Source organism: Podarcis muralis, chromosome 9 (assembly GCF_964188315.1).
Source record: "Podarcis muralis chromosome 9, rPodMur119.hap1.1, whole genome shotgun sequence".
NCBI lineage: Eukaryota > Metazoa > Chordata > Lepidosauria > Squamata > Lacertidae > Podarcis > Podarcis muralis.
Genome location: NC_135663.1, coordinates 56,437,987 through 56,452,928, shown reverse-complemented (window position 1 = coordinate 56,452,928; position 14,942 = coordinate 56,437,987). Strand labels below are relative to the sequence as shown.

Genomic DNA, 14,942 nt, shown 5'->3' with positions numbered 1-14,942 from the left:
TCCCATCATAATTAAAGTTGACATAGGAGCTGACTTCATTATGAAGAATACAGGAGGCCACGGCAGCATTTCCTTGCCACATTAAGACCTGTATCCTCAGCGCTGACTGGGGAATATATGAAGGAATTGTGTAACCCAAAGGAGTTTCCTGCAGATGTACAGGAGCAAATTTGCACTGACACATCCCAGGATCCATGAGCAAGGAGTTGCTGGTATGGCTCTTCCGTCTCCTGAAGAAACAGCAACCAGTAATGCTCCAGAATGTTTGGCTATCTGTTGATCTTCTATTTTTATGATTCTTAATGCTCAGAAATGAAACTTTTCCTCTTTTTGCAATTTCCCCAAAATGCAGCCCTCTTGGGTCTTGAAGAATACCAGCTGAAATCAGTATCGTTTTGACACGGAATGCATGCTAACAAATCACTCTGCAGTCTTCAGCACTTATTCAGCTTTCATTTTCTTTATTATGCAAACCTGGGTTGGTACTAATAAATCTTACATTGCTTTCTGCCACAAGAGTACAGTTTCATACTCTAAAATGGGTTGACTTTTTTTTATCAGAAGTCAATACAGCTGCAATTCAACAACATCAAAAAGACTTTTCCAACTAAAGTTAACTTTATTTAAATTGGGGACCACCAAGCATATCCCACTCATTTCTGTTTATCACATCTTCCACTTAGATATTCAATGTTTGCTATGCATTATAAATCAGATGAAGCATTTTGGTAATAAGGTACAAAAACAAAATTGTCTTCTGCACACAAATGCTGCAATTTTATCACAGGAAGCAGATGAACCAAGCAAAGACTCTTGAAGAAATGTAATGTTGGTAAGCAGATACTATCAGAAGCTGCTTATCTTCGTAGCAAACGTTAGCCTTACGTGAATCCCACTTGAATTCATTTAATTAAGAAGCTGTAAAGAACAAAAAAATATGATTAAATTCAAGGGGGGAGGGGAGTGCACATGTAGCTTGGCTTCTTGCTCTTGGAAATGAGATTTATCACCCTTTTTTGGGGGGTGTATGCTTGTGTGTTATACATAGTAACACACAAGTCCAAAAAAGAGCCCTGCTTGATGAGACCACAGTCGTATCTGGTCAAGCATTCTCTTCACAGAGTGGTCAACCAGATTCCTATGGAAGCTCGCAAACAAGATACAATTGCAACAGTACCCTCTCATGTTCCTGTTCCTTAGCACCTCAATTCCCAGATCCCAACACTGGAGGTAATATATAATAGTTGACTGGTAGCTTATCCTCCATGAATATGTCTAATCCCCCTTTAAAGCAGCTATCACTGAGGGAGCAAATTCCATAGGGTTGTATCCTATGGTAGCTTTTGCTAGCAAAAGCATTTCTTATATAGGGTGAGGCACCAGATTTTCACCACTCCCCAGTATCCATTGTAGCCTTATCTGCCCTATCCCACCCTTCCAGGAGGTCCTCCAATCCTTCAGAGCTCTTGGGAGGCACAGGGTGGCTGCATGGGGTTGGGAATTAGTGAAAATCAGGTGCGCTTCCACTGGCAGAAAGTCACAACTGGATACAACCCATTGTTTAACCATGCTTTGTGTGAAGTGCTTCCTTTTGTCTATTCTGAATCTCCCACCATTCGTATCCATCCATTCACAGATTGATTCCTTTATTGAGGGTAAAATATTGTTAGGTCTTGACAGTGTTGCACCCAGATCCACTCTGAGCTCATCTATAAATGTTATCTACATTTGTGCATATTTCCTTCCACATAGACTTGACTGTAGATCTTAAAACTCTCTCTCCCTCTTCCCCTTCAAAAAGTAAAGTGCAGCAGTTCCATTTAAGCTCCTTCTCTGTCCTTGAAAATCCCCTGCTGAGACATGCATATGGGGAAAAAGAGGTCCCTGGAGAGCAGTGTAATATTAATGCCAGGAAAGGCCAGACAAGTTTCATAATTTCACCCTGAAGAGATCAGAAAGTGGCTCTGGAAAGCTGGCTATTCATCCCCAGTGAGATACACTTACAAGACCATGCCATGCAATTTGCATATCTGTAAACTTGTAAAAAGAAATGGCAGCCCCAAGGCATGTGGGAGGGATGAATAAAAGATAAAAATTTCCAAGCAATTTCTTTCCCTTTATACGATCATGTGATTGTGCATAGGGAAAATTAGCTGCAGGCTCTGTTTAACTGAAGTTAACAGGTGGGCATTGTGCAGCACTTTAAACAGACTTCAGTAAAACAGAACCTCCAGCTAATCTATCAAATGCTTTAACTAAATGGAATGCTGATGTGATCGGGCAGTTAAATTTAATGGCTGTGTTTTCCATTAACCAAAAAAGGAGTGATTTAATGAGCACAAGTACTAATGGGCATGGACTGCTACCTCCAAGGTGTGTGTGTGTGTGTGTGTGTGTGTGTGTGTGTGTGTGTGTAAATAAATGGCAGTAATGGATACCTGCAGGAAGAGCAAATGACACATGCATAACAATTGTAGCATTGGGAATTCAAAAATGGAAGTCAGAAAAACTAATCCACCGGCTCCATTCTACAACCAAAGAAGATTTCCCACCTTCGCCTCAAATCCAGAGTGAAATAGAGGGAGAGACATTAAGAAGCATCAGTGAAGCAGTGGTGCTGCAGTCCGATTTCCAAGTTAACTGCTTATAAATATGCTTGCCAAAATGTCAGGATTGGCTGCAGCTTCCAGGGTGGCAAATCTAGATTGGCTGGCATGCAATGTATGCAAAGGGTCTAGCTCTTAATCCTAGTGTGATCCAATGTGTACACATGGGTTTTGCATCTCAAGAGCATGTGCCATTTGCTTTGGGTTTGTTGTGTGACGTGATATTTTCCGAGTAATCATTTAATAGTTCATGTTTGAGCTATGGTGTCATTATATAAACATTACAAATCTGAAGTGAGTTTCTGGGTATGAATTTTTCACATTTCTATTGCAGCACAAGATATTTGCTCCTCTCTTCTATTCATCTGTGGTTGACCTGGCTCTTTCCTCCACCTTTGGGCCCAGCACTCAGCTGCATGCAGGGAGATGAAAGTTGGTTTGTATGGCTTTAACAATGAGTCTCCCACACCTTTCCATTGAGAAGAATCTGACCACAACCGTCGACTTTGGTCCAGCAATGATTACATATTTCTACTGATTATTTATGGGCAGTCTATTTATTCCTCTGCCTTCCTAAGCAGCCTAACCTCCTTGCGCATACACCTGGATAAACTGGTATCAAGTTCACACATCACAATCTCTGATCAGTCCAGGAGCAATAATCATGTCATTCTCCTCCCCTCCCCCAAATATAATTCTGTGTCTATAAACAGCAAAGATCTGTCAACGTATACCGCAATCTGTTTGTGGTATTCTCAAATATTCTAAACAAAAAAAATTCCTTCCAGTAGCACCTTAAAGACCAACTAAGTTAGTTCTTGGTATGAGCTTTCGTGTGCATGCACACTTCTTCAGATACACAGTATTTCGTGTGCATGCACACGAAAGCTCATACCAAGAACTAACTTAGTTGGTCTTTAAGGTGCTACTGGAAGGAATTTTTTTTGTTTTGACTATGGCAGACCAACACGGCTACCCATCTGTAACTCAAATATTCTAACAAGAGTGATGCAGTCAAAGGATACATGCAACGAACAAATCTTAAATATTTGATTAGTCAGTTTCAAAGTACTGTGCCCCATTTTTGGCACCCTAGAAGCACATAACTGAGAATGCAATTTCAGAAAAGCTGGATTCCCCTCAGGGAAATTACCAGTAAGTCCAACATCTGTTTTAGCTTGCACTAATTGATTATATGGACTGAAGATCTGATTACATATGGCAGTGGAAAATCCACGTTCTTATTCAATCATACAGAAAGTGGAGAGGAGGGGTACGATTTGAAGGGCAAAGGTCTTTGCTTTCTGTTGCTGACCTCTTCGTGTGATTTGATGCCTTCCTCTACCACCACAATGGTGAAAAACTTCCTTCTTCTTTATAAGAAAACTAATATTTTGAGCATTCTATTACTGTCATGACCCGAGGACGATGCAGTGCACAGTGGCCAATTCTGATGAAGATAAGCTTCTGGCTTCTTCCTTGTAGGAAGAACTGCTAGAAGTTTATTCAGGGCCCTCCTAGCTGAAGTACTGCAGTGCTGCTCTCTCCCCAACCATAAACGCAAAACATCCTTTGGCCTCCCAGGCAGTTCCTGCAATGAGGAGACACCAACCACAGCTTACAGCTGACTCTAGTTCCCTCAAGAGACCATATTCTTGGTCTGAGCAACAAGAGTGACTGATTTTGCTAACTTCAGCCAAGAAGCCCTCCCACCCCAGGGTCACCATTTTATTCCTTCAGCTATTCAAAGTTTTAATGCCACAGGTGGTTGTTTTTTTTTTTTGGGGGGGGGGTCAGTTTACATATGGATTGCTGCCTTCAATCCCCAACTGGGAAGGGTTCAATCTATCCTTTTAAAGGAAGGTTTTGTACATATAATTCTGTGTGGGGAATGCATCTTTATATCATGAAGTGGGCATATGAATGTAAAACTTGAATAAATGCCCTGAAATAATGTCTGCACTTGCATTTTTCCCTCTGCCCTTCTAGTTATAGCACTTATTGGCCTCACCCAGGGAATGCTGGTTATGAAAAAGGAGATACTTATGCTGGGCTTCTCCACTGAGGTTTTGGGTATTATAACATAAAGGAGATTCAACTTTCTGTTATCCAGAGGCTAACAGGCCTATATTTATACCATCTGAGAACTGCAGTCATGCTGTCCACTATTCTTAAATAACATTCCAAATTATGGAATTGCCAGAGCTCCATAGTTACAGACATTAGCTATTTACAAAACTAGGAGAGCACAATATCTTTCTTTTTTTCTTTTTACTTACTACTTAAGTAAGTAAGATTCAGGGATGTCTTTGTTACTGTGGAATTTGAGAAACAGAATATGTGAACCACATCCTTTTATATTGTAATTGGTACAAGGAGTCCAGAGAGAACTTGATTCTTTATTAAGCATTCTACCCAGAAGACCACTGAAATTCTAGGATCTTACTGTTTAAGTGATTCCGCTTATGTTACTGAACAGGTAGCTATCCCCCCCCCCCCGCCTTAATCTCAATACAAATTAGGAAGCAGATGGTAAAATACATTTCCTGTTGACACTTGGAGCTAACTTAGTAGGGGAGTGCTTTTAGCCAGCAGGGCTCCCTTAGAACTGTCCAAGGTACTGTACTTGTCTGCTCTCAGCTTTGATAGGACACTATCTAATTCTCCTGTAGCCTCAAGCTCTCAGGCTGGTACAAAATCTTGTGTAAGCAACCATATTCAGTATGACTGAAGCTCTTCAAATATAGAGATTCCTGAGAATATTTGTGGGTTAGATTTACATCTCAGAATTCTCACTGCATCCTTATTTTTAGTAAAGGAAAATGTTGCTCGCAGAGCCTACTGCTGGTTGCAGAGTCCCAATTGGAAATATTGTTCTGAATGTCAGGGAAGAGCTGGGGCACATGCTCTCAGGGGATGTTTGGTCCTGCTCCTTTCCCAATGTGTGACTAAAATTGGGGACAATGAACCTGTGGTCCTACATATGTTGTTGGACTCTCAACTCCCATCAGCTGCAGCCAGTGTCAGGGAAGATGGGAATTCAAATCCAAACAACTCCCAGAAGGCCATAGGTTGATCTATCCTTGATCTAAATGCATGGAAGCAATGTCTGATAGGCAGAGGAAGTAAACTGTATTTTCACAATTGCCCAATCAGGATTGCCTCAGTTCTGTATTTTGCCCAACTCTGATAGAGCTTTAGATGTGAGGCAGTGTTACCAACTGAGGACATTTGTGGGAACACAAAATATGTCTGGGAAAAGAGGCAGCATAACAGAGGGACAACACCCAAGCAACAGAGACCAAAACAAATGAATAAGGTCAGAGTGAAATGATGAACAGGAAGCTCAGTGCCTTTCAAGACTTGCTCTTGCTCAAAGTGGCCTTAAATTTTGAAAATTACTGTTCAAAACTATGACTATATAATTCAGATTACAGAAGCCCTGATGAACATTTAAGCTTCTCTCTCTCTTTTTTGATAGGGTGAAAACTTTTTATTGAAGAGAACACATGGGGCATATCTATATAATGTATTATAATACATTTTACTTACATGTTATCTTTATTTTGGTATTCGTTTTGCACCACTGAGTTTGTGAAGTTATCTTACATAGCACTTAAAAAGAAAAAAAGTAAGAAAGCCAGCCTCATTTGCAGACTCAACTTTCTCACACTGCCATTTCTAGCCCATTTTTCTTTAGATGATCAAAAGCAAGAGAAACCATCATAGACATAGTAAAGGATCCTCCTACAATTTTTATGTATACGGCCATGTATAAAAAGCAGGGGCTGGGGATGATAGACAACCTCCCCCACAATCTTTCACTCTTGATTTATTTTTATTTGATTTCATGTTCAAAGCATATCACTTCATGGAGATGTGGAGCCTAAGACTAGTGGCTTTTTGTTCCCTTTATTGATGCAGGACCAACCATCACCTGCTTCAGGAAAGATTAATATGGCTGTTTGGTGTTATGCAACACATAAGGTGTTTAAATATCTGTGGTCTGAGGGTGGACTTTGTTTTGGGGGTCTACATCTTTCAGCATGCAGCCTCCAATTTCTCTTTACAATCAATTATTTTAAACACATGCAAAGAGAAAGATTCAGTTTTCCTGAGTATGTTTCCATCGGAATGAGAGCTAGGCATCATCTTGTGCATGTCTTTTATGGAGTTATTGTCACCTCATTTCCACAGTTAGACATTGCGATTTAGGACTGACCCCATCCTGGCTAATAATATAGAAGGTCAACTCTTGTTGGAGCTGAGTAACTAACAGCACATTGTGACACTCTGAGCCCACATTTAGAACCATTCCACCACTCATCTGCAGCTGATGCATGTTAATGCTATTCTTACTAGTTGGCAGGATGAGGCAGATGAGCAAACCACCAGTGGCTGAGCTTTCTCTTGACCGCAGGCAACATGGTCATCATATGGGGCTTCGTCTGTCAAGCATGCTTCGCTGTGCATTTTTTAAGCCTTAAAATGTTAACTGCTGTGGGTCTCACACAGCTTGAAGTCCATTTCCCCATTCATGTGCATCAAGTCTAAAAACCCCCAAAGCATGTAGAGAAGCATTCTTGTAACCCACTTTATCTTAGTACCAAGGCCAACCTGGCAGCCTCAAGCCACGTGAGATGACAAAGTGCCACCTCTTCATGCCAGTGGTGCCCTAAGCTCCCCAAAGGGGCAATCCTTAGGTGGGGATGAACCTTAACAGGGTGTCTAACATTAGTAGAACAGTGTGGCAGCAGATCTATTTTTTTAAATTGAATTTATATACTGCCCTACACCCAGAGTTCTCAGGGCAGTTCACAGAACAAGTTCCAACCACTTCACACTGGAAGGGATTCCTTGGTGGTTGCCCTACAGCTGTAAATTTCTCATTCCTTGGGTTCTCAGGCCACCTTCTCTCTTCCTTTGAAAGATGCAGGAATACAATTTGGGTACAGAAGAAGTAGGTGGGAAATAATAATTAAAAAAAAATCCTGTCTAGTAGTCCAGTTTTGTAGTCAGGCTTGGAATGGGAGGAATTAGTTGACATATCTGTGTCCCTACAGATGCTGTTGGACTCCAACTCCAATAATCCCTAAGCAATGGACATGCTGGCTGGGACTGATAATAAAAATAATATTTTTTTTATTTATACCCCGCCCTTCCCGGTTCAGGGCTCAGGGCGGCTAACAACAAATTTAAAACACTTAATTGATGCTACAAAAAAAAAAAGAAAGAAAGAAAGAAAGAAAGAAAGAAGCATAAAATACGGTATAAAATGTAAATAACAATAAAATAAAAAATCAATTTAGGGGGGAAATCCATCCAATAAACATTAGATGATCACCAGGGCTAGCTGGCTAAATTAGTCCCACTTGGGCCAGCGAGGAGACCAAGGGAGAACCAGCTGTGGGGTCCGAGAGCAGGCAATCTTCACAAAAAGAGGAGAGGGAGGGAAGGAAGGGGAACTGAGGGGAACTGGAGTGCAACAATAGCTGGAGGGCCACAGGTCCCCCACCCTAAATGATATGGAAGCCTAGTGATGTGGTTGGTGAACAAAGGTTAGCCTACTGCAAGCCAACAGCTAGTGGAGTAAGAAAATATGGAATAAAGGAATAATAACAGTAAATAATAGATGCAACTTAAGTTATGCTTGAGCAGCTAATGACATCAAAAGGAGATGGTTAAAACCCCCAAGATACTTTTTAACACAGGGTGTTTCAGTTCTGTCTGTTGTGTTTGGTGCACAAGACATTTATTTTTCATTAAAAGTAATGCAAGTTACATGCATGCCCGGAGGAGATTTAACCTAAAGGAAGCAGGCAGAGGGGCAAGACTGTAGCACAGCCACTCATGATTACTGCAGGAGACAAAATTGATTTCATGAAGAGCCTAATGAATCCAGCAATGCTTTGCTCAGGGACTATAATACCCCCAGAGAGTTGGGTAAAAACTCCCCAAGCAGAAGGGTGTGATATTAGATGACTTTGACACAGCACTGAAGCAGGTAACTAGGCCAGAAAAGTTATAAAATATTGACTCAGGAGCTAGTAAATTTAGCTGTAAAGGCTGTTGTGTTGCTAGCCACCAGAGATTCTCCAGACAGCACATCTGAAGACTAACTGTTGAATGTGCCATTCAAATTACTTGTAAAAAAAAAAAAGTATATGAATTAAGTTCAAAAGAGCCTCAAAATATTAGTGGGGATTTCTCTCCCCCTTCCTCTAAATGGATCCAACTGATTAGGAAAGAAGGGAAGGTAAGAAAACAGGTAAAGAACAATTCTGAGACTGCCTCTTTGTTATAAGTTCGGTGCCTGGCACAGTAAGAAGTCTAAAAAATGCAACAAATTTTCAGGGGCACAGGTCAAAAGTCAGTTGTGAACTGAGCAAAGGAATGATCAAAGATGTGAGTTCAGGATATCTCCTGTGAGCCAGAAAGTTGTGCAAACCAGAAGTTTTTAAACCTTGTTCCTCCATTAGAAGATCAGCAATGGCAGAAAGACTTGCTTTAAAAGGAGGGCCATAGCTCAGTGTTCCTGGATCCAATTCAAAGTGCTGTTTTTGACCTTTAAAACCTCATATGCTTCAGGAGCCCTGTACTGAAAACTTTTTCAGCTTGGTGGGTTGGATCCTGAACACACAGCCCACCTCTAGGAGGCTGCTTGCCAATCACCTTATATCCCCATGATGTCAGGTGACCCACTTTTTCTTTGCAGTGTGGTGTGTGTACCAGCTGCGGTGTGAAGGAAGATTCCAGCAAATCAAATTAGTGCTTAGAGTCAACACCAGTCAGAAGAAGTGTCTCCACCTCCATCGTTCTGCCCGGACACTGAGGACCAGCACCGAGGGCCTTCTGGCGGTTCCCTCGCTGCAAGAAGCCAAGTTACAGGGAACCCGGCAGAGGGCCTTCTCGGTAGTGACACCCGCCCTGTGGAACGCCCTCCCACCAGATGTCAAAGAGAAAAATAACTACCAAACTTTTAGAAGACATCTGAAGGCAGCCCTGGGAAGCTTTTAAAGTTTAATAGGTTATTGTATTTTAGTGTTTTGTTGGAAGCCGCCCAAAGTGGCTGGGGAAACCCAGCCAGATGGGCGGGGTATAAATAATAAATTATTTATCATCATCATCATCATCTCTGGATCCCAAAGGATGCAACTCACTGCCGATCAGCACAAACTCCAACCCTGCTTTCAATAGGGATCACGCCACTTGGGAGATCTGACTGGGATCTTCTGAGTGGAACCAGTAGCAATGCTAGCATTTGGCACTAAATATAAAAGGTACTGAATACAAACCCTGCTTGTCAAGGAATGGCTGAGAGTACATTGCAAAGCTCCTGATGGTACCTTTGCAGCCACATCTTTACCTGCCTCACTCCTTACATGGGCCAAATTAAGACCCCTACAGAAGCTTCTCCACTGCTCACCGCTTTCCCATATGAATCTGCTTGGATCCTGAGAGTATGATCTGACACCCTGCTCTTTGTACCACTTCTTACAGAGTATTGAATGCTTCTCCTAAGTAGGCTCACCTGGTGCCAACTTTGTCACTCTTTCAGCATTTTTGTTTTCCCAGGCATTTGGGTAGCACTAATGACTTCTCTTCTCATGAGAAGAGAAGACTCCCTGGAAAAGACCCTGATGTTGGGAAAGATGGAGGGCACAAGGAGAAGGGTACGACAGAGGATGAGATGGTTGGACAGTGTTATCGAAGCTACCAGCATGAGTTTGACCAAACTGCAGGAGGCAGTGGAAGACAGGAGTGCCTGGCGTGCTCTGGTCCATGGGGTCACGAAGAGTTGGACACGACTAAATGACTAAACAACAACAACAACGACAACAACAATGACTGGCTGTTTGCCTCTCTTTGGTGGTCATCTTGGCTGGGGAGGCTATGATGGGAATAAACCCTTTAGTGCAATTATTATATTCTGAATATGTTTTTAACGTGGTTTCAGCTTCTGGTTTGGCTGTAAAAAGTGTCTGAATGCACGGTTCAACCACTCTCAGACTCGTACATGCCACAGTCAAGTGGTCCAATGTATCAGAACCATTTCTCAGAGTCCTCTCCAAAGAACATATCAAGAGGTTGCAGAAATTATGTTTCCACCCTGCCGAGTTTTTCCAATACTTTTAGTACAGAACTCTGACACACATGAAAAGCTCTTCTGAAAACGCAGATAAGTAATATTTCATGCTGCTTATTGATTGGGGTTTTTTTTAAATAAAAAGAGATACAAGCTGAAAACATTCATTCAAGGAACAGCTAGTAAGAGACAGGAAGGAGATATAAATATTTTGCATTGTCTTTTATGTAGTTCCCTCATCTTTCTAGATCCAAGACTTGAAATGCATTTGTACCATATTACCAGGGAACAGCAGCTCATGGATTCCATAGTTTTAAGGAAACAGAGGTGGTTAATGTTTGATTAAGAGAGTGATGACAGGAGCTGTGTTTGATGCCCTGTTTCTTCCCATACTTGTTTTTCCACCCGTGGTGTGTGGTCCTCTTCTTTCTCCTGGATTGTTGTTGTAGCATCCCTTTTCAAATACTATTCAAATACTTAAGCAAATTGAAAACAGAAGTGTTTTTCTGCCCCACCTCTGACTGTGTAGTAGTATGAGGGCTTGAAACCTTCTCTGGCCCCCAACTGTGAGTTAGGCTTTGTTAGGGATGGACAGATCAGTCTACTTCCAATCTTTCACATGTGCTCACGGATAAATGCATTCAGTCTTGTTTCAACACTCAATCTGTGATTATCATCTTTAATCTGCATGAGAAATCACATTTTTTCCCAAACAAGTATCTATTATGCAGTGAGCACTAGGAAAATATGCTCTCCTCAGAACAACCTTTTCCTTGACGGAAGATCTTTGGATCCCATGGACATGTGTTGCTGCTTTGATCGACTGAGAGTCAAATCACCATGTGATGGAAGAAATCTATCATATCTTCTAAAATGCTTTAAAAACAATCACGGGATTCGACATTAGTGGCTCTGAAGAGGAAGTTGTGACTAACTCTTTTGCCCAGTACCCCTTCTCACTACACCATTTCTCCCCAAGCGGCTATTTGCCCCAAAGGAGAAAAGTAGAACTACAGAGACCCTACAGGGCTAATAGAAGCTTCAAGTTGCAATTTAGATCAGGAAAATTGTGAAGATTAAACACTAGCTTACCCCCAAACTACTGCTCTGATCAAATTCAGAGCCCCCTGTACTTGCTTTAAGATAGTAAATCATCTTAAACCTACACAACAGTTTGCTTTGTCCTGAAAAGGCCCTAAATCAGTATGAATGGGATGAGAATGTTGGCTCTAACACAGCAGCACTGGTATGCAACTTAAATCCATCAGAATGCCACATGCATACTCAAGTCCTCTGAACTTACAGTGTGGCAACTGTCTACAGTTTTCAAACTGCATTTATATTTTGCCACCAACATCAGTTGTAGCAGGCACAGAATCTTAATGGAATTTGGTGGTATTTGCAAACTTTTAAACAGCCAACCTGTTATTTTTTCAGCTGTGCTATGCTCCATACCTCAGGTGGCATTAAACTAAGGAGCAATAGGATTTCTTTATGTTGTACTATAATTTTCTCTCTTTTTTGTACTATAATTTTCTGATTTCCTAAGGAATACCTGACAGCTCCATTTTCTTTGATACTGGTCATGTTTGCTGCTGTGGAAAACTTGGGTGAGAGCACATTTCTGCAGGAACTTGCAGGAGAACATTTCTGTAATAGTGCAATGCTGCTTTCTATTATTCAGAAGCTATAGCTAATTTCCTCTATGAATGGAGACAGCATTCTAAGCAAACAGCTGGTTTCCAGATACGGGAAAGGATGTTGCAAAGTTACACTTTTCAGCTAAGTATGGTGCATGATTTTTACCCAGCGTGTACAGTTCTGAATTCATCAACTGATCACTGTTGACATACTTTAAGGACCACAGGGCCAGAACACACCTGGAAACCTATGGCTTCGTGAGCAGAGCCTAGGATAATTGAGGCATCAGTAATTTGCAGACTCCAAAACATACTCCATACCTCCCAGACTAATATTTAGATTGAACTGTAGCAATACCATCAGATTTTACACTTCTCTGAATACTGCAATGCAGTTCTCAGCCTATCAAAATGCTTAAAAAAATGTGTAGTTTGCAGAAAAAATATATTTAAAATAAATCCTATGTCCTTGCAACATTGTAAGCCAGGGCTTGGTACCTGAATACAACATTTACCTGGAAATCCCCCTTTCAGTTGCATCTTCAGGCAGGAAGACTTCTTCATGTGGTATGACTAACAAGATGAAACTGCTTTCTTCACAGTTTAGCCTCATACAAGCTGGCATCAGCTACTACACAAGCTCCCTCTTTGCAGATTAAGCAATTCCTTGTTTCATACACCAGAGTGCATGTCACATTGCAAGAAAGCACTTTACTCCCACTTTTTATTTACTGTTTACAGGGACTTGTAATACTGTCCTGCAAAACCAAAATGCAGTAAGTGTGTGTTCTGAAGTTGCTGGAAACCACAGGAGGGGAAAGTGCCCTTGTGTTTGAATCCTGCTTGCTGGTTTCTCACAGGCAGTCGTTCAGCCCCTGTGAGAACAGGATTTTGGACTAGATGGGCCATTGGCCTCATCCAGAAGGCTCTTCTTATGTTCTTATGCAGTGATAATCCAAATAAACCCTAGAGATGACAGTACAATTTACCTGTTCATGGATTCATTAATGTCAAAGTAGAAAGCTGGGAGCAGGCTGATGGCTGAAAAGAGGTGATCTGCGTGGATAGGGTTTTTTTGTGTGACTTACCTGTATGGGTAACCATGGTACTTGGAGCGGAATATCGACAACAGGAAACTGAAGAAGAAAACGACGAGACCCAATCCCACCAGGCATATAACTGGGGGGAAATAAAGAAGCTGATGTATTCAATATTAGGTACAATCACATATATATTGAAATATACAAGGTTAGTTAGGATGTCTCTAGGCATCATCCTTATATCATCTGAGATAACATTGTAACCCTTTTACAAAAAACAGAATTCCAAGAGATTATCTTTCCTCGTTATCACAAATGACAAGAAAATTGTTGTTTAAAAAGAAAAAGGGAACTAAAGGTGGCAACCTACAAAACGTCTCAGGGTACCTAGAGCTTGCTAGAGAAAGCAATAAATTTGAATTATGTATTTCAGGGAACATTATTTCAGGTATGTACGTCAGACCCTTTGGCAGGCAAAAAAATAGTACATCTTAATTATCTATTGCCACAGGTTGGCAAATTCACAGCATCCACATGCCATGTAATTTTTCTTGAAAGGAGCTGGCTGACTCAGCCAATTCAGATGCACTTGAGGGCCAAACTAGAAGAATGTCATTCACTGAATTAGCAGCTGCATGAATGGGATGTTAGAAGTCAACTGCAGGCATGGAGGGCTGATCCAGACTGGAAGGGTGGTATGAGGCTTTAACCGGGGAGGGGGGCCTTCTGGACCTAATTCTGGCCCCACATGACATCATACATCTACAAGCAGGACATGGGCACAATGAAATGCAACAGAACTTTTTCTTCATAACATGCTCTCTTCCACCTGGATCAGTTTACTTTGTACGGTATTGAAAATGTAGGATACAGGCTCAGTGCTCTAAGCATCACTTTTTGCATACAGAACCTTCACTAGGGTTTTGTACCACCCATTGGTTAGATATATATTTTACATGAGTACTGATGATTGTAAGACTCTTGCTTAAATGTGCATGCATGCATAGGGACTGGTTTTTGTTTTTTTGAAGGGTAGGGAGGAGTGGAGATTATTCACAAACTGGGGAGGATTAGCTGGTAGCAAGAGCAACATTTTCTTACCTTTGTTTTGGAACTACTACAAGTAATGACAGCAGCACTGCTGCTCCTGGTGGCCACCTTATGACAACCACAATTTATTCTCCAGAATGCCCCCTTGGAACAATGTGGTGTCATGAGGTAGCCTTATTCCAGAACACCATTCCATTGGGCATAATCGGGATGGGTGTGTGGAAGCCCCTATTGCCCTTTCCCCCCACAAAGCATCTTGGAATTTTGCTCAGTCATGGCATAACGTCATTCTGGAGGGGACATTTTGTGTGTGTGCGTGTGCGAAACTCTGCTGCCGCTACACGACGTTGGAAGACCCAACATGTACACATGTACAACATGTGCACATTCCCCACTTCCCAGCTGCCCAGAGTGCCTGAGGCGAGGCAATCCAGTTGCCTCCAGCAATCCAGCAAGGAACTAATAATAATAATAATAATTCCCAATTTGCCTCTTCCCATTTATTGCAAGCTGAACATTC

At 41.6% G+C, this 14,942-nt stretch overlaps 1 protein-coding gene across 1 annotated transcript in view; it reads right to left on the bottom strand.

Annotated features, from left to right (window-relative positions):
* Positions 1 to 441: 441 nt before the first annotated feature.
* The window catches only part of TUSC3 (tumor suppressor candidate 3), a 128,339-nt gene continuing 113,838 nt past the window's right edge, over positions 442 to 14,942 (bottom strand). Inside the window, exons 9-10 of the mRNA XM_028743697.2 lie at positions 13,421 to 13,511; positions 442 to 918 (exon numbers count right to left, since the gene is read on the bottom strand). Coding sequence (XP_028599530.2) covers positions 903 to 918; positions 13,421 to 13,511 — 107 coding nt within the window. The 3' untranslated portion in view covers positions 442 to 902. The remainder of the gene's footprint in view (positions 919 to 13,420; positions 13,512 to 14,942) is intronic.